This window comes from Castor canadensis, chromosome 8 (genome assembly GCF_047511655.1).
Source record: "Castor canadensis chromosome 8, mCasCan1.hap1v2, whole genome shotgun sequence".
Classification (NCBI taxonomy): Eukaryota; Metazoa; Chordata; class Mammalia; order Rodentia; family Castoridae; genus Castor; species Castor canadensis.
This window is the reverse complement of record NC_133393.1, coordinates 136,651,081-136,672,030: the sequence shown is the minus strand read 5'-3', so window position 1 is coordinate 136,672,030 and position 20,950 is coordinate 136,651,081. Positions and strand designations below refer to the sequence as shown.

General features: G+C 36.0%; 2 protein-coding genes across 15 annotated transcripts in view; one reads left to right on the top strand and one right to left on the bottom strand.

Moving 5' to 3' along the window:
* Positions 1-20,950, top strand: part of Anks1b (ankyrin repeat and sterile alpha motif domain containing 1B) — a 1,133,346-nt gene that overhangs the window by 301,554 nt on the left and 810,842 nt on the right. The window lies entirely within an intron of this gene.
* On the bottom strand, positions 4,268-4,906 carry Garin6 (golgi associated RAB2 interactor family member 6). Its single transcript, XM_020153605.2, has one exon. The coding sequence runs from the start codon at positions 4,904-4,906 to the stop codon at positions 4,268-4,270; it is 639 nt and encodes a 212-aa protein (XP_020009194.2).

Below are 20,950 nucleotides of genomic sequence, written 5' to 3'. Positions count from 1 at the left end.
TCTAGGGTTTTGTGTCTTCACTTAAAGTTTTCACATATGGTATAGACTTTAGTTCATATCTACATGGGTAAAGTGAAAAGGAAATTAAAAACACAAATTTTATTTTATTCATCTACCCACATCAGCTTTGCAATAACAGAATATCTTTACCCAGTTTTTTCTCTCATAAAATTCATGTCTTTGTAAAAATATATTTTTGTTACTTTGTGTTATATCTTAAAAGTAGAATTCTTTGAACAAAATATTAGGGCTTTTACTACCAATACATTACCTGTTAATCAAAAAATCATTGAGAATATGATCATGTCTGGTTATGCAACACCTTACTTATGATTAATCTAAATTGTTTTTATTTTATCATTTTGTTATGATTGGTAGTGAATTGCTTTTAATTTACATTCTTTTTTTTTGGTGGGACTGGAGTTTGAACTCAGGGCTTTGTACTTGCAAAGCAGGCACTCTACCATTTGAGCCACACTTTCATCCTTAATTTACAATTTTAAATGGTAGATTTTTCTTCAGCTGTCTTCCTGTGAAGACTGAAATAAATTTAATAAATTTCTTACTTCCTCAGATATTATAGATGTGAAAATTTTAGTAGTTACTTTACCACAAAATGTTTCCCAATCTGTAGCATTTTATATGGATATATGTATATTTTGTAGCTTTTTAAACTATGAAATTCATTAAACTTCTCAAAGTTAGATGTCCTTTAAACATAAATGCCAAATATGAGCCCATAGTGATTTTTATTTGTTGATAGGTAGTTTCCCTATGACTTTCAGTTGAATTGCAGCTCATATGCCTCTCATTTTATTTCATCCTGTATGTTTTGAATTTGCTTCTGAAATCTGTTATTTCTGCTTTCCTACTATATAAATCATGTGACTCAGTTTTTGTAGCATTACTTTGTTTTATTACATTAAAGCTATTAACTGACTTAAATGCATGTTTTTAAAAATCTTTATTTACCTTACTTGTAAAGTTGAAAATTTGTCCATATTAGAATTTTAACTGTTATTTCATAAACCTACAAATTTACTTGACATGCAATATTCTATTTTTGCTGGATTTAATCTGCCAAACAAAAGGTAGGTTTCTTTTACTATTATTCATTTCACCATAAACTTTTAAGAATGTGTGTGTGTATGCCTATGAGCATTATTATTTATGGAATCTTCTTTGGCATATTTTAATTGAAAAACTATATTGAGGAGTTTTATAATTTTGTAATTTAAAAATATATATATGCAACTTGCATCATCTTTGAGCTTATCTGGTCTTTCATTTAGTTACCTAGGATTTTCTGGGTATCTGATTCAGCCATTCACAAATAATATTTTTTAAATGTTTTTCTATTATTTATCCCTAATTTCTCATACTTTTGATTAAAAGATGTGAGGATATGTGTCATTTCAGAATTGCAAGAAAACTTTGTGACATGAGCATGAGGATTTGTAGTCAGAAGCAGAAGAAGAGAGTATTTACAAAGGAAATGTGAAATTTAAAAAGAGATAGAGACAGACAAACAGTATTTTTACTGAAGCATTAGAAAAGAAATACAAGATAGGCAATGCTCTTAATAGCCATCCATTCAGTGATTACTAGAGACCTTGGTGTATAAAAGCAAGCCAAATGCCTTCAAATACAGATATCTGATCCCTAGCTTCATAGACCTAACAGTATGTCTGTTTTAAAATCATTTAGGGTGTCATCAGCATCAAATGTATTGAAATGAAACTCCATGCCACATGAAACTATTTTTATTGTAAAAATATGAAAGTGCTTTTAATTTGAAGCTATTTGTTCTATAGTAATTTATGATTAGATATCTTTCTCAATAATATAACCTTGGAATTTGAAAAATGAAAACATCCAAACTACAAAGTATTTCTCATATTAGGAAGTAATTTCTTTACAAGCATTTCAGGAGTCTATTAAGAATCACTAAACCATAGACACTCTGCATTTATAGGGCTTAATGAAAAACCATTTCCTTATAGTCTGCTACAGGATCCTTTAGAATCAGTGCAATAAGTTAATTTTTATATACCCAAATTGTAGGATTGGAATAAATTCTATTTATATTAATAATCCTTATTTAATTGAATCCAATAAACATGTATTAAACATCTTTTATAGTCAAAGAATATTGTTGAATTTCATAATCATAAATATTATGAAAAGAGTACAGATTTAATTGGGTCCAAGGTTGCCCATTTATCTGGCCCTGGGTGTATCACTTTTTAACTCAAGCAAAATTTTTACTTGCAAAATTAGAACATTGATTTAATTTCTAGCTTTTGTCTAGGGTTTTAATTGATCCTTGATTCAGGTTTTAGTTTTTTCTATCCCCAAGAATACTAAAATTGGAATGAATGGTTAAAAGATGGGTACTTTGGAGTTCATGCTTATGAATATATTATATGGCATTTTATTCTCTTCTTGTGACTGAACTGAAGTTTTGATGAGCAATTGCTTTTAAATTCATGAAAGTTTAGAGATCTAAGCACTATCAGGTAATTACAATTTTTAGAAAATGTTAAGATCTAGTGTCAATAGAGATTTTATAAAATAATTTTGAGGCAGTTAAATAAAATTTAAGTTGGATAGCAAATTGGAAGGGAAATCAATGAAGCTCTTTTTAGAAAATAGATCAAATTCAAATTTGTTTCACTGTATTCCTGACCACAAGAATCACTGCCATTACACAGCACTTACTAGGTGCCAGATATTCCACTATATAGTTTCTGATTCTCAAGGTAAACACTTAAAGGAGGAAACAAATATTTAATTCAAAGACACAATTACTGAGTGACAAGGCTATGATTCAAACCTAGATTTTAAAAAATTATGTTATCAGACTGCTTTCCTGGCTTCACTTACATTTTTCCCACTTCCTGTTGATTGCTTTTGTTTTTGTTTATATGCTTTATTTTCAAAGTTTTAGCATTCTCTTTTGCTGTTATGCAGGATTATGTCTTTGAGAGTAACCTTCAACATGTTATTTTGTCTATTAATTTAATCAAAAATGTCAAATTAAAGGAAAGTTCAAGTTCAGAGCTGATTAGAAATTGCTATTAGTTTTATTGCTACTTTTTCTGTTTTATAGAGCAGAGAGTTTGAGTTGATGGATTGTACTGTGGTGAAAATTTGCTTTCCTCCATAATCTTAGATGATGTCCACCTCTGCTCCATGTGTAGTATAGGGATTTGAGGCTCTTTACTATAAATAGTTAACCCTGATGGAATGGAGATCCTCTGGCTTCCATCCAGTGTATTCATGTAGCCTTCACTTTGAAGGCTGGATGGCAGGAGCGGTCCCCATTCTGAACATTTACCTGGTTTTGCAACAGGCTTACCAGTAATCTCTGCTCCTGCAGCCACCATACTCATGCTACCCTATGAGGAGAGGCTAGCAACTCCTGTTAAGGTGCTTGAAGTTACGCTTGGAGGACAGAATGTACTTGCATCCCATATAGTAACAATATTAAATGCCCTAAGCACCAGTATGGCCATGCTGGCTGTGCATCCTCCTGGGCCTATGAAGGTTCTTCTTGCTAGTGCTGTTTATCTTCCATCTGCAGACTTGGTTGTAGTCAAATTCATAGCACCTGCAGTGGTGCTTATTGTCACCACTACTCCTGCAGCTATCCTTGTCCCTTTATTAGGTTTTGTGACTACAGGAATGTGTAAACTCTTGAAAACAGTATGTGTGGAAGACGGGATTGGATTCATTCCTCCCTAGAATAATCAAAATAGGTGGGCCCAAACAGTTCAGGGTTTATGGAAAGGCTCCCGAAGCTGAGTTGATCTTTATCCCCTCCAGAGAACTTCAGGGCGTGTGCCTGTGGGGAGAACAAATGAGTGAAATAAAGCAACTGACACCAACAAGATTTCCCTTCTTTTCCCAAAGCGAACCAAGAAGAAATTGTTGCACAAATGACATGTTTAAGTGACAATCATAGGGAGACATTATGTCCCACAGGATATCAGCTTACTTAGGTTGGAGTAGATTGGTAATCAACAGGCTGTGGATGGCACTGCACCTTTCAATATGAAATTAAGAATTGCTGATAGCTAAGGAATCTCTGAAATTCAGATTTAGAGAAGCACTAAGAACTTCTCCAATGTGCCATGTCTTCCAAATAAAGGCTTATTTGGCCTTGAGCCCTTTCAAATGTGATACATTTTCCGGGTCTACCTCAGCACTAAAGGCTGTTCAGGACCTTTATCTGCCCTCCCTCAAAGTGGCCAGACTCCAGCTTCTAGTCTCTGCAAAGACTTACCAACGAATTCTTGTCCTTTTCCTCAAACACAGCTATGTCAAGTGTATTCTTGGCCTGGATAATCTGGGTATGGCTGTAAGCCTCCACTGATGGTCTCAGGATGTAAACAAGGTTTTCCCAGTGAACAAAAAGATCATCTCTTGTATTTGAAGGGGGACACAGTTGAAGGTAAAAAGAACGGCCAGTGGCAAGCTTCAGGCGGAGCTGTTGTTTGTAACTGTTATGGATGGTTATCTTGACAAACTTCAAGGGAAGCAGCCTGGTTAGTTCTAAGATCTGTGCATGCTTCTTGCCTCTTTCTTGGGTGGCAAGGCCACATCTGGCATAGTCATCAGAAATAGCAGCTGGTCTGGCCAGCAGCATGACATCAGGTAGTGTGAGGCTGGGGCTAGTGCGAACAATGCCCACAGTCACCATACGGGCATGGTTGTGCACATCAGTCACTTCTCCTTTTTTGCTAATCTGGATAAAGTCACTCTCAAACATTGGTGCATACCTGAAAATGGTATACTCCCCTTTATACAGTTGTTGCTGCAGTTTCCCCATGGAGGTATTAAACATGCCCATTGCAGGACTGCTCTGTGCTGTGTAGTAAGGCAACAAAACTTGACTGTTCATGGCTATATTTGATCAAGATAGCTCCTAGGGGCTGCACCACACCTTCCTTCCCATACTTACAGAATGTCCTGTTTCCCTGACATCTCTGGCAAGTGGGCAATCTGTTGTCTTCTGCAAGTTTTTTTGTCTCTTGGTAACTGAAAATCCTGTGGGGTGTTGTTTAGCAACTGCTCCGTGCCACAGGCAGTTGGGCCCCTGAATCCAGACAGTGCCCTGCCTAGTGCATGGAGATGTGGTGGCACAAAGATGTCAGGCCATTGCAGATGTTGGAGCCCTCATAGATGTCAGGGTGCACAGATGAGGGTGCCCATTTGGGAGGGACCAACACTTGAGTCTGACATACTGGTTCACAGCAGCCTCTGCTCTTTGACTTCATACCTTCAACTGCTCTTCTCTTTCCTAAATGGAGGCATCCACCTCCTCCTAAACTAACCCTGTAGGGACTGATTTTATCCTCCTAACCATTGTGACCTGTCACTATCACAGTTTCTGACACCCAGTAGCCCCTCCCTCTGGGCAGGGACATTGTTCTCTCCACCCCACCCTACTGCTTACCGGGCCACACCCTGCTACCTCTGCACAACTCAGCAGGTCATCTCCCCCCATCAAGGAACCTATCCGGAGACCTTAATACATACTGGTAAATTGCTTTCAAAAGTTAAATATCTAACTTTGAGGCATTCACTTTTGTAAACCGCAAAAGTGCCTTACATTCATGTGTTGGTCGTGAGCATGTTAAGTTGGTGTCCAGTGTCATACTGTATATTGTATATATGTGTGTGTATGGTTTATCTGATGAAATGCATCTTACAGTTCAGAATGTTGGAAAATAGAAATGTAAATGAAAATGTGGCCACCTGACTGGGGAAACAGGACACCACTTAGGTGAGACATTTTCATCCGTTCTCTCACATACTTTCTCAGGATTAATCTTCCACTCTTCTTTTCTTCTTTTTTCTTACCTCTCCAAAGTTGTGTAATGTGTAAGTGAGAAGGACATACATGTTGGTTGATAGGAAAAACTTCTGTTTTCTTCCTTTTCCCTTCATGTCAGCCCTTGGTGATTACATTGATTAAGCTACCTCATCCATTAATTTAAAGGATACATATCATCTGCTCCAGTTCAAGAAGCAGCCCAACCCAGGTAAATAGACTAGGCAGTCACTCAGAACTTGGGATGAGCATACTGGAAGCATTCTGAAATCAGTGAAGAAACAAACCATAAGGGTTCTTCACAACAACTGATTTCCTGCAGGAAATGCCCCATACAGGATAGTTTTCTGATCTGTTACAAAACTGCTAAGAGATGGAAAGTATTACATTTCTCTATTTCATCAACGGTAAGACTGCAGACATACACACTAAGCTGTGAAAGATGAAATTACAAAAATAACGGTCCTAATTGAAGCAATCCTCATTCCATTTGAGTCTGTACTATAACCTCCCCAAAATGTGAGAGAAAATTTATTGAAAGTATTTTTAGTATGTAGATTATTCTGTTTGTAAAATATTTAATATTTATGTCAGTAAGGGTTTCTTGTTAAATGTGGTTAGAATATTTCAGAATTTTGTGTCTTTCTGAGAGAAGAAAATGTTTATTAGTATTAAATTTTTTTAATGATCAAAAAAAGGGCTAGGCAGACTGTTATGAATAAGTGTTTAAAACATATATACTTTATATTCATTCTTATCTAACACTTCTAATTATAGGCATTTACCTTAGAGACAGTTGGATAAGTTGGTAAACAGGTTAGTACAGGATATTTGTCAATGTTTATAGTAGCATGAACATAAGACTAAGATACATGAGCAAGATTAATATGCATAAACAAGACTCATATCCTGCTTGGCTCATGCCTGTAATCCTAGATATTTGGGAGGTGGTGGTCAGGAGGATCAGGGTTCCAGGACAGCCCAGCAAAAAGTTTGTGTCACTCCACCTTAACAGAAAAAACTGGGCGTGGTGTTACATGTCTGCCATCCCAGCTACTGAGAGAAACATAAACAGGAGGTTCACTGTCCAGGCTGGCAAGACCTATCTCAAAAATAAACAAATTAAAAAGGGCTGCCTATCCAGCAGCTCAAGTGCTAGAGTGCCTGCTCAAGTGCTAGAGTGCCTGCCTATCCAGCACAAAGCCCTAAGTTCAAACCCTAGTACTGCAAAAAGGAAAAAAAGAAAGATTTCTATCTTACAATAGGGCTTGCTTAAATTATGGAGCATTCTATCCTAGGATACTCTGTAGCCATAAAACTGATTATGTAGTTCCCTATTTGCTAACATTTTTTTTTCTTAAAGAAAAAAAGCAAAACATTTCAAATTAGTGATATAAATGTTATTGAATTGATATAAAATCATCTGTGTATATGTTTGGATGTAGAATTATGTTCAGTGAAATGTTCAGCTTTGAGTAGTGTGATTTTTTTTTTTTTTTTCATTTTTCTTTTATTATTCATATGTGCATACAAGGCTTGGTTCATTTCTCCCCCCTGCCCCCACCCCCTCCCTTACCACCCACTCCACCCCCTCCCGCTCCCCCCCTCAATACCTAGCAGAAACTATTTTGCCCTTATTTCTAATTTTGTTGTAGAGAGAGTATAAGCAACAATAGGAAGGAACAAGGGGTTTTGCTGGTTGAGATAAGGATAGCTATACAGGGCATTGACTCACATTGATTTCCTGTGTGTGGGTGTTACCTTCTAGGTTAATTCTTTTTGATCTAACCTTTTCTCTAGTTCCTGGTCCCCTTTTCCTATTGGCCTCAGTTGCTTTAAGGTATCTGCTTTAGTTTCTCTGTGTTAAGGGCAACAAATGCTAGCTAGTTTTTTAGGTGTCTTACCTATCCTCACCCCTCCCTTGTGTGCTCTCGCTTTTATCATGTGCTCATAGTCCAATCCCCTTGTTGTGTTTGCCCTTGATTTAATGTCCACATATGAGGGAGAACATACGTAGTATGATTTTTATTTTCTTCTTGATAACATTCTATTTTTATTAGGAAAGTTATTATTTCTATGACTAGGAAAAATAAAGCTGTTTTTATTTGCAATATCTCTTTCACAGTCACAATAAATTTATTTTTGACACCCTCAAATTACCAGTGATATTTTTAAGGTTTAATCTAGACATCTGTACCCTATTCATTGAAAAGATCTTTAAGTCGAATTTATGCTATATTCTTCACTTGCTATTGGATTGTATTTGGAAAATACTTATTAGTTCAATAAGACTATATTTCTATTGACATTACAATATACATAATAATATCCCTACCTAATGTACAGTCACAGTCATTGAAATGTTAATTTACAGTCAACATAAACATAATTTCTTCCCTTGATATTGAATTGTTTGGTCATTTCTTATAATATGAGTATTTTTAATTTAATTATTTAGAGGCTTATTCACATATGAATAGCATTTCTTACTAGTCTTTCCAAAATCATTATATCCTAATTTCTACTAAATTTTATGTTACTTATCTTATAATTAGCTAAAACATTTAGTAAACCAACATTTTAAGAGTATCCAAGTAGTTATGATTTTTTTTTGGCAGGAATGACTGGATAAGTAGCATTATGTACTAACTTAATTTAGGTGCTTTTAAAAAATATAGATTTTCTTTTTTAACAGCTTTATTATATTTTTGAACCAATATACATTAATAATATGGGGGAGCTTAATTGTGATATTTCTATACCAGCCCACAGTATATTTTGAATAAGTTTAGCCCTTCCAGTATATTTCCATTTCCCCTTTCTGCCATCCCAAATTTTGAAACAGTGTTTGGTGGTTCCAATATGCTCTCTTCAAGTATGCATGTAGCATACTTTGATCCTCTTCACCTGTCAGTTCCTTTCCTTTCCCCATCTTGTCTTCTGTTGGCTTCACAGAAGTCTCACTGCTTGTTATGGAGCTACTTAATTGGTTTGCATGTTTTTAGTTCAACTTTGGTAGGTCAAATACATCTAGAAATGTATCCATTTCTTCTCAGCTTTCCAGTTTATTTGAATATACGTATTCAAAATATTCCCTCATGGTCTCTGGATTTCATTGGTATTTGTTGTGAGAGTCCCTTTTTCTTCTCTAGTTTTATTAATTTGGGTCTATTCTCTCCTACTTTTCAGACTGGCTAAGGATTAGCCAATTTTATTTATCTTCCTAATGAACCAACTTTTTGTTGCATTGATTCTTTGCATAGTTTTTTGGTCTCTAGTTCATTAATTTCTCCCTTAATTTTTTATTATTATTTTCATCTTCTAATTTGGGGTTTGGCTTATTCTTGTTTTTATAGCACTTGAGGTGCATCAAACTATTCCATATTTCTCTCATTTTTTTTTAATGAAGACATTCATAGTTTAAAATTAACATTTTTGCACTGCCTTTGATTTATCCCATAGGTTCTGGTAGGTTGCATCTTCATTTTCATTAGATTGTAGGAAATTTTGGATTCCCCTCATATTTCTTTGATGATCCACTCTCTTAACTATTGTTTAGTCTCCATGATCAAATATTTTCTGTGCTTTCTCTTGCTGTTGATTTATAGTTTTATTCCATTGTTGTCCGAATACTGAGAGTTATAGAAACTTTCTTATATTTGATAAGACTTGTTTTGTGTCCTAAAATATAATCTGTTTTGGAGAAAGTTCCATGAGCTGCTGAGAAGAATATGTATTTGTGCAGTTACTAGATGAAGTACTCTGTGGATGTCTTTAAAGTCCATTTGCATATATCACTAAATTAAAGATCTTGAGATTGGTGATTGCTCTGGATTATCCAGATGGGCCCAGTATAATCACAAGAAGCCTTGAGATAGGGAAGGTGATGTGATAAGGAAAGCAGAAAGCGCTCTGAAGATGTTACCTTGGTAGCTTTGAAACTGGAGGAAGGGATTGTAAACCAAGGAATACTGGTGGCCTCTTGGCAGGTTACAGATTTTTTTCCTGGAGTTTCCAGAAGGAACCATCTCTGTTGCTACCTTAATTTTATCTTCATGGAATTCCTTGTAGACTTGTGGCCCCAATAATTGATAGAAAATAAATTTATGTTGTTTTAAGCTATTAAGTTTGTGGTGATTATTGTTGAAACACCTATAGGACAGTAATATGATGGCTATGGAAATTAGGTCAGTAGATATTTCCTCTGTCATGTACTCATTGAAGGAGCGGGTGCCTCTTGTATGTATCTGGGAGGATGGAGGAAGTGTAGGCATTTAGTTTTCCTTTTCAGCATTTATGTGAGCTAGGTTTTTATGATTTTGTACAGTTGTCCTTACAACTTTTTAAATAATTGAACCCAAAATTTGCTGTTGGAATGTCTATTTTGTGATATTTTAGGAAAGTATTAGTATAAAGATATTAACAATGATGATGATAATAATGTTAACAGTAGCCAACATTTATGGTCTATCATATGCCACATGTAGTGCAAAGCACCTTGCATTATTATCTCTCTTAAAATTCACCACAATCCTATGATGTATCTCACTTTATCTTTATAAAGTTGGGTTTTAATAGGTTAGAGAACAAGCACAAGTATGTGTATCTATTTTCTTTGATCCAAAATGCACTGAATACTTTATATGAAATTCTAAAACTTTAAGTCAGGGCCTGTGACTCAGCCTGTAATCCTAGCTAATTTGGAAGCTGAGATCTGGAGGATCAAGTTTCTAGGAAAATAGTTTGCAAGACCCCATCTCTAAAATATCCAGAGCAAAATGAACTGGAGGTGTGGCTCAAACATTAGAGCACCTGCTTTGCAAGCCCAAAGCCCTGAGTTCAAACCCCAGTTTGACAAAAAAAAAAATCTTCTCACCGTAAGAATAAACCTATATAGTGTTCTATGTTCATTATTTTTTTTCTGTAACATTTCACTGTTAAAATGGATATCAAGAATTATTATTGTCATTCTTGTCTAAAGTGTATTCAATTCAGTAATGACTTTATATTGTACTTCCAGGGTGGGTAAGCTACTAAATATATTTATTATTGATACTTAGGATTAAAAAAGTGATGGCTTGATAAGAATAGTTCATTTAGAATCACATCCCATTTTCCTTTTCTCTCATCCATTTTCCTTTTCTTTCATCCATTCATTTGTTCTGCAAGTGTTTATTGACTCTTTGTTATATGCAAGGTATAGAGCAGGATGCGGAATAAACATGCATCATGCCCTCATAGTCTTTATTCTTTTTGAAACCAGGTACTACAAATTATATAAAATAGCAATAATTATGAATTGGTGTTTTTAATGTTTTTTCTATAACCTCTGGAAGCAGCACCCTTTAATTTTGGTAGAATTAACAAGTTGAAGAACAGACATATCATAAATGCATGCAAATATGTATATTATCAACTTGTAGTCAGGTGCAGTGCATATGCCTGTAATCCTAGCACAAAGGAGAAGGGGTGGGAGGATGGTGAGTTTGAGGCCAGCCTGTGCTATATTATATAACAAGATTCTGTCTCAAACAAAACAAAACAAAATCAATTTGTGTATACTTTGAAAGTTTGCTATACTGGACTATTAAACTCATTATATCTAAGGCTTAAGATTCATGAAGGATTTCAGCTTCCTACCCTATACAGTTACGTATGGTTTGAATCATTTATAACAAGCAGATTTAAGTTTTTTAATAAAGATTTTAAATTTTGTGAAAAAATGCCAACGGTTGTAAAACATCATGACTCATTATGGCATCATGAGTTTCCATAGAGTAGTTCAAAATTATTGCTTACACCTGCTTGTTCATTCACTCATTCATCCAATCCATATGTCTACCTATCCATCCAACCATCAAGTTATTCACTTATTCATTCATTCATTTTTCGTTCTCATCTATACTTTTCGAGCCCTTTTGATTCAATTGTCTTTAATTTTCTAAATTGCTTTTCTGGAAGGATTGGATAAGATAGCTGGAAGACACTGTAGAACGAGTTGCTTGTGAGATTGTTGTATACCTTTATTACTTGTTTTACTTCTGGAAAAGGACTTTGATTATGCTAGGCAAGCTCTCTTACCACATGAGCTTTGTTTTTTCCAGATAGGGTCTCACTAACGTTTCCTGAGTTGGCCTTGAACTTGTGATCCTTCTTCCTCTGCCTCTGGATTATAGGCATGTACCACCATGCCAGGTGTAACTATTCTTTTTATTAAGGAGTATCAATTACTATTTTTTATTGTTGTTTGAAGTCACATTTTTCTATTAGTAAGAAGGAACTGTTTCAACCTGCAGATTTTTAAAGCATTTTTATTTTTTTCTGGTGTGAATTGTATGTTTATTTTATTTTTATTTTTAAAGGAATTGATTTGTAAGTATAGTTTAAAACAGTAAATCCTTACATTTGTGGATTCCATAATTAAAATTTTACCTATTTGGTAAAGTTTACTTATAAGTCTACAATCCACTCAGCTTTTTCATAGTTATTTATAGACATGCACAGAATGATGAAAAAGTTGCCTTCTAGTGTCAACTCTCAGACTGTAAACAAATACCCTTTTTTCAGTCTCTCTAGAGCCACTTTTGTGGGAGAGGGTATTTTTATGCTTTTCTGGGGGTACTTCAGTGTGTAAAATGGCTCCCAGTGTAGCGCTGAAGCACTGTCTAGTATTCCTCAAAGCACAAAAACACTAGTGATTGCCCTTATGGAGAAAATTGGTGTGTCATATAAGTTTCATTCAGGCTTGGGACACATAGTTCTGTTGATGGTGAGTTCAATGTTAATGAATCAACAATATATAGTAGATAAATTCTCTTTAAACAGAAATACATATAAAATAAGGTGTTTATTAATCTGTCAATGAAAATGTGATCAGAGGCTCACATGAACAGAAACCTGTATTTCCCCTCGGAGCAGTGATTTAGTATTCTCTAAATCTTTCTAGTACGGAGCTACTGTGAAAGCAAGAAATGACTGTATACTGTAGATGCCAAAATTTTGTCTGTTAGAAACATTTTAAAGGGTTGGGTATAGTGGCTCATATCTATAATCCCCAGCCATTTGAGAAATGGAGATCAGGAGGATCATGGCTCATGGCCAGCCTGGGAAAAATGTGAGATTCTACCTGAAAATAGCTAAAGAAAAAACGACTGAGGTTTAGCTCAAGTGGTAGAGCACGTGCTTAGTAAGCAAGAAGCTTTAAATTCAAACATAAGTACAGCTAAAATAACAATTTTAACAGGCTAGATGTGGTGGTCTACATCTGTAATCCCAGCAACTGGGTGGATGAGGCATGACGATGAGGAGTTCAGGGGAAGCCTAGGCTACATATCAAGACCCCATTTCAAAAATAAAACAAAACAAAAACAATCCATCTATGGTGGTTCACATCTGTAATCCCAAACTGGGAGGTGGAGGTAGGAGGATTGAGGTCAAAGGCTAGCCCAGGCAAAAGCTACCTATCTGATAAACAAAAAACTGAAAAAGAAAAAAGGAAAAGGGCTGGGGTCATGGCTCGAGTGCTTGACCTTTAACTTTATGTTGTTTCTTTTCTGTGGAGCAGATGTTTCAATTTTTATGAAGTCAAATATATCTTTTTATTTATTTAATGTGTATATTCATTGTTCAAAGGGGTTTTGTCATGATCTTTCACATAAAACTATGTTGTACTTTAATCAGATTAACCCCTTTATAATTCTCCCTTACCAGTTCCCCTGTCACCTATTAGTCAACAGATTTCAGGGCATTATGTTCACTCCTTATCCTTCTCTTGTCCTCCTTTCCACCCCTAGTCCTCAGGCAGTCCCCTCAACTATTGCAAGTTTGTTCCATTGTATTTTCTAACTAGTTGTTGCTAGTAGACGGAGAGTTGTTGACTTTGGTATACTTGTCCTGTATCCTGTCATATTAATTATATTTTTGTTTATAAAAGTGTTTGGGTTCATTTTCTATTTAGGCAATTAAATCATATGTAAATCATAATAAAAATGATAATAATAATAATAGGATCTCTCATTGTCAATGTCTATAATCATGTTTTTTTTCCTCTTTAAATGAGTTGAACTCACCATTAGTGTTGGGTACTGACAGTATGGACTACGTAATCTTCAAACTGCCATCTTCATGCAAATTTAAATTGTTGCTCTAATATTGCTCTTAAAGTTTTCTCTCTTGTTCTTTTACCTAGGGTTTTGGTTTGTGACATAAGTTCTAGAATCTCAATTTATATTCAGTGTGCACTGTACATTTCAAGCCTATGATAACAAAGCATTTTAACACCACTAAAGTATCACTTAACAAATTATCTCAAATTTCCAATTATATGACTGAGCATTTCTTCATTAAAGTGGTATTTCAGTGCTACCTATAACTTATTAATACTTATCACAGTATCTGCTTTGTGGTAAATATTCTATAAATATTGATTATGTCACACCCCAATGTGAATCTTAAGTAATTATTTGACTATGTTAGAATTGACAAGAAAAGGTTAGTGCATGAAGTACTTTTTGACAGGGAGGAATAAATAGTGTGAGTTGTGACTTTTTAGTGGCATGCACAATGTGCAAATTTTGTTAAGATCCTAATTTAATAACGTGGGACTTGAGAATTCTCTGTAGTCTGGCTTCTGTTACTCTCTCCTGTCACACTGAAACTAGTGTGATTGCTAAGAAGTGACATATGCATCAGCTTTCCAGTGTATGAGATTTTCTATGTCCTTTCCAGCACTACCTGAAGTGCTCTATACTTTCACCATCATCTGATACAAGTTTTTTTTCTCCCTTTCAAAGCAAAAGGACATATGGAATCTGTATATAGATAATATAGATTATGGAAGAGAATAAAGGAGAATATAATGTTTTCTCTTGATGATTTTTCTTGAGGAAAATGACTATAGCTGAAAGAATAATGATTCTTTGGATTAAATGTGTTCCAATAGGAAATGCTTGATACTCTTTTACAGTACTTCTCATAAGCTACCTTTTTAATGACAAAATAGAAGTGCAGAGAAGTTAATTTGAACTTGTTTACAGTGACACAGTTATGCAGTAGCAGAAATGAATATTCTGGCTCAGGTCTCCTTGGTCCTGAAGCACAGAGGAGCTTTTTCTCCTCCTCCTCTTCCTCCTCCTCCTCCTCCTCCTCCTCTTCCTCCTCTCCTCCTCTTCTCCTCTTCCTTCTTTTGGTGGGACTGTACTTGAACTTAGGGCTTTATGCTTGCAAAGCAAGAGCCTCTCCTTATCCTTATAATTCAATTACACCTTCTAAAGAAAAGGATATTAGTCACATTTTAATCTTCAGATGTTTCTTAAAAGTGTGGAAAGGGTTGGCCAGACCTCTTCTACCTTGGTGTCTGATTATGTCAGAGATGTCTGCTAAGTGTTAATTCACCATTATTTCTATTAGAAAATGAATTAATAAATGTTTCCAATTATTTTAGTGTCTATAGCTGTTGTTATTGTGGGCTATTCTGGGTTTAATTGTAGATGCAAGTAGCAATGGATTTTTTATTTCCTTTTAGAAATATGTTTTGTATTTTGTTATTTTCCTCTTTGGCATTTTAATTATGTAGGTTATTCTTTTCTTACTTTCTGAGCCTGATATTTCATTGTTAAGCTGTTGGACATCTGCTGCTTTCATTTTTAAATGTGACTTAGTTTTATTAATTACAAAAGTATACCTAGGTTTTTAAGAAATGGCAATAAAATTATATAATAGTCAGGAAGACCTAAGTTTTAACATTAGCTTTGCAGCTTATTAGGTATGTGCCTTTTGTTAATCATGAAACCTGTCTGTTACCTTTTCATTATCTTCGAAAGAGGAAACTATACTTATTTCGAAGGGTTGATATGAAAATTAGAGAATGTGTTTAAAGAGCACAGAACAAGGCCAGGTCCACAGTAGGCTGTCAGTATGGTAGCTATTATTATTATTATTATTATTGTTACTATTATGACTTTGCTCCCTTTAAAACTATGCTGCACTAAAACTTTTTAATAAGTCATTTAGTTTCTATTTCTATTATATTTCAGTATTTCCAAGAATGAAAACATGTTCTTTAAAGTCCCAGCTTTAAGAAATATATGCTAGTGGGACCTTAGGAATTAATTACTTAAGTCTTAAGTTCATCATTTGTAAAAGGAAAATGCTAATAGCACTTACATCCATCCTATGGGTATAGTGAAGAGTAAATGACATACATTGTTTAGTAGTCATCATCGTGTGTAGCACTCAGTAAGTGCTCAGTCGATGTTACCTAGTAGAATAGGAAGTAACACTGGAACACTTCCAGCTGGGCATGGTGGCACATACTTATAGTCCTGATAATATTATATCCAAAGTCATGTACTATCTCTCTTCTACAGTGATAGTTTTTTTTTTAAGTCCACCAACATCCTTTGCCAGCTACCTGCCATCCACTAACCCTTACAGGCCTTTAATAAGTGTTTGCTGCATGGATGGCAGAGGTCTACAAGCTCTGTGTGCAAAGGAACATGTAGTAAATACTTATGATTTTGATGCACAGGTGCATGGTGCTCAGCCAATGAGGTTCTTGTCTTTTATAGTGTTAAAAGAACTTAACAGTAAAAAACTCCAGCAAAGCCAGGCGCCAGTAGCTCATACCTGTAATCCTAGCTACTCAGGAGGCAGAGATCAGAAGGATCACAGTTCAAAGCCAGCCAGGGCAAATAGTTCACAAGACCCTATCTTGAAAAAAAACCCATCACAAAAAAGGACTGGTGGAATGGCCCACGGTGAAGACCCTGAGTTCAAGCTCCAGTACTGGAAAAAAAAAAAAAACCTCCAGCGAGGTAAAAGCAAGGTTTTATTTGCAGAATAGTGAAAGTGACAGGCTGCCCTTAAACTGAGAAGTGCTTCAAGCAGGAGGGACCAGAAACCAGGTGCCCCACCCTGTTTTTCCTTGTCATGGTTCTTTATTTCCCCAGGGCAGTTGTTTCTGGTCTGGGGCTTGCCACTTTCAGTCATTCTCAGAAGCAGCTCTTCCAAGATTCTGGTGATCTCTATCTCAAGTCCACCATCCTAGCTCTTCTTTCAAGTCCCCCTCTCAGTGGCCACCCTAACTACTGTTAGGGAAAGGGGCGATGAAATCTAGTCTGTAGCTGCTTCCTGCTGAAAAGGGGGATATTGGTCCCAAGGTATTAGGTTTGTCCGTGAGGGAGCCATCCTGGAGGCTGCTCTAGTAGGGAGTGTTTATTCCCATTAGTACCTGTAATTTGAAGTTCTAGGCAAGAGGAGACAAATTTCACCAACAAGTTAAGAAAGTAAGGCCCATAGATAAATGGGAGAATGTCACAAGTATAGGACCCAGAAAGGGTAGGAACCATGACCTAAAGGGAAGCCAAGATTTTATTTGATCCCATACCTGTGTGGATACCCGAGTTTTGAGGGACTGTTCCTGGAGCCACTTAGCCTGTTGGAGAATGTAGTCTGCACTACATTCCTCTACTGTAGTTCCTCTATAATGCCTGAAGTGCCTACATATGCAACAGGAAGTATTGGCAATTGCACATACCCTTCCCTGTTTATTTTTTATTTTTTTTTGTGGGACTGGGATTTGAACTCAGGTCCTCATGCTTGCAAAGCAGGCGCTCTACCACTTGAGCCACACCTCTAGCCCCCCTTCCCTGTTTAGCCAAAAGAAAATCTAAGCCTATGTGGTGGTCCATGAATCTAAGAAAAACCCATTGTTTAAGTTCAAAACTAAAAACACCACCTTTAAGTACCAAAGGACATGTCTGGAGCCATTGGAAATAGTCATTTTGTCTCTGGAGCCAGTGGAAATAGTCACTTTGTGTCTATGAAAGTAAAAAGCCCTGGCCAAAAATATGAGTTTGTGCCTAGAAGGGCTTTAATGCCAGGTAGCCACATACACATAAGAACCACTTCTTTAACCCTCTTGTTTTGATTATTATTATTTTTTTTGAGAGGTCTGGCAGGAGTGACTCCATTTGGACTTTGACGGGATTCCCCCCTTGTCTACATTCTGTTTGTCTCTGAGCATTCTCTTCTGAAGATTTTTCTGATGGGTCATTTTGATCCCTTCTTGTGAGGATTAGCTTTCTCTTTAAGTCTCCAAACTGTGGGGGGAAGAAACAGGCAGGTCAAGTAGGAGTCAGTGCCAACTAGACTCTTTTGGCCAAATTTAAGCAACAAAGAGGTTTAGAAGGAGTTGCTCTTAGGCAGTGGACTCATAGATAAAGACAATACAAAATAAAATCTAACAAACATAGATATTTAAAAAGCTAACTGGGTTGACAGACAGGTACTTGTTAGAGCCATTTTTCATGGACTTGATTGTAAATGTCCCAGATGGATCAGAACTATAATGACAAAAACATTTTTGTTTTTTATTGTTTTATTATTCATATGTGCATATAAGGCTTAGGTCATTTCTCCCCTCAGCCCCCACCCCCTCCCTTACCACTCACCCCACCCCTCCCTCACCTCCCCACCCCCTCAATACCCAGCAGAAACTATTTTGCCCTTATCTCTAATTTTGTTGAAGAGGGAATATAAGCAATAATAGGGAGGAACAAGTGTTTTTGCTGGTTGAGATAAGGATAGCTATACAGGGATTTGACTCACATTAATTTCCTGTACGTGTGTGTTACCTTCTAGGTTAATTCTTTTTGATCTAACCTTTTCTCTAGTTCCTGGTCCCCTTTTCCTATTGGCCTCAGTTGCTTTTAAGGTATCTGCTTTAGTTTCTCTGCATTAAGGGCAACAGATGCTAGCTAGTTTTTTAGGTGTCTTACCTATCCTCATATCTCCCTTGTGTGCTGTTGCTTTTATCTTGTTATCAAAGTTCAATCACTTTGTTCTGTTTGCCCTTGATCTAATGTCCACATAGGAAGGAGAACATATGATTTTTGGTCCTTTGGGCCAGGTTAACCTCACTCAGAATGATGTTCTCCAATTCCATCCATTTACCAGTGAATGATAACATTTCATTCTTCTTCATGGCTGCATAAAATTCCATTGTGTGTAGATAACACATTTTCTTATCCATTCTTCAGTAGTGGGGCATCTTGGCTGTTTCCATAACTGGACTATTGTGAATAGTGCTGCAATAAACATGGGTGTGCAGGTGCCTCTGGAGTAATCTGTGTCACAGTCTTTTGGGTATATCCCCAAGAATGGTATTGCTGGATCAAATAGTAGATCGACGTTTAGCTTTTTAAGTAGCCTCCAAATTTTTTTCCAGAGTGGTTGTACTAGTTTACATTCCCACCAACAGTGTAAGAGGGTTCCTTTTTCCCCGCATCCTCACCAACACCTGTTGTTGGTGGTGTTGCTAATGATGGCTATTCTAACTGGGATGAGGTGGAATCTTAGTGTGGTTTTAATTTGCATTTCCTTTATTGCTAGAGATGGTGAGCATCTTTTCATATGTTTTTTGACCATTTGAATTTCTTCTTTTGAGAAAGTTCTGTTTAGTTCAGTTGCCCATTTCTTTATTGGTACACTAGTTTTGGGAGAATTTAGTTTTTTAAGTTCCGTATATATTCTGGTTATCAGTCCTTTGTCTAATATGTAGCTGGCAAATATTTTCTCCTATTCTGTGGGTGTTCTCCTCAGTTTAGAGACCATTTCTTTTGTTGAGCAGAAGCTTTTTAGTTTAATGAAGTCCCATTTATCTATGCTATCTCTTAGTTGCTGAGCTGCTGGAGTTCCATTGAGAAAGTTCTTGCCTATACCTACTAATTCCAGAGTATTTCCTACTCTTTCCTATATCAACTTTAGAGTTTGTAGTCTGATATTAAGATCCTTGATCCACTTTAAGTTAATATTGGTATAGGGTGATATACATGGATCTAGTTTCAGTTATTTGCAGACTGCTAACAAGTTTTCCCAGCAGTTTTTGTTGAAGAGGCTGCTTTTTCTCCATTGTATATTTTTAGCTCCTCTGTCAAAGACAAGTTGGTTATAGTTGTGTGGCTTCATATCTGGGTCCTCTATTCTGTTCCACTGGTCTTCATGTCTGTTTTTGTGCCAGTACCATGCTGTTTTTATTGTTATTGCTTTGTAATATAGTTTGAAGTCAGGTATCGTGATACCTCCAGCATTGTTCTTTTGACTGAGTATTGCCTTGGCTATTCGTGGCCTCTTGTGTTTCCATATAAATTTAATGGTAGATTTTTCAATCTCTTTAAAGAATGTCATTGGAATTTTGATGGGAATTGCATTAAACATGTAGATTACTTTGGGGAGTATCGACATTTTTACTATGTTGATTCTACCAATCCATGAGCATGGGAGATCTCTCCACTTTCTATAGTCCTCCTCAATCTCTTTACTCAGAAGTTTATAGTTTTCCTTGTAGAGGTCATTCACATCCTTTGTTAGGTTTACACTTAGGTATTTGATTTTTTTTTTTTGAGGCTATTGTAACTGGAATTGTTTCATATATTCTTTTTCAGTTTGTTCATTATTACTGTATAGAAATGCTATTGATTTTTATATGGGGATTTTACATCCTGCTACCTTGCTATACATATTGATGGTGTCTAGGAGCTTCTGAGTATAGTTTTTTGGGTCTTTAAGGTATAGGATCATGTCATCTGCAAATAGTGATATTTTGACAGTTTCTTTACCTATTTTTATTCCTTTTATGCCTTCTTCTTGCCTAATTGTTCTGGCTAGGAATTCCAGTACTATGTTGCATAGGAGTGGAGATAGTGGGCATCCTTGTCTGGTTCCTGATTTTAGAGGGAATGGTTTCAGTGTTTCTCCATTATGCATAATGCTGGCTGTAGGTTTGTCATATATAGCTTTTATAATGTTGAGGAACTTTCCTTCTATTCCTAGTTTTCTTAGAGCTTTTATCATGAAATGATGTTGGATCTTATCAAAGGCTTTTTCTGCATCTATTGAGATGATCAAGTGGTTTTTGTCTTTGCTTCTGTTAATGTGGTTTATTACGTTTATTGATTTTCGTATGTTGAACGACCCCTGCATCCCTGGGATGAAGCCTACTTGGTCGTGGTGAATAATCTTTTTGATGTGTTGTTGAATTCGGTTTGCCATTATTTTGTTGAGGATTTTTGCATCAATGTTCATTAAGGAGATTGGCCTATAGTTCTCCTT

Excerpts from the sequence above, each read along its gene's own strand:
- Garin6 (XM_020153605.2), bottom strand. The coding sequence starts at position 4,906 with ATGAACAGTCAAGTTTTGTTGCCTTACTACACAGCACAGAGCAGTCCT.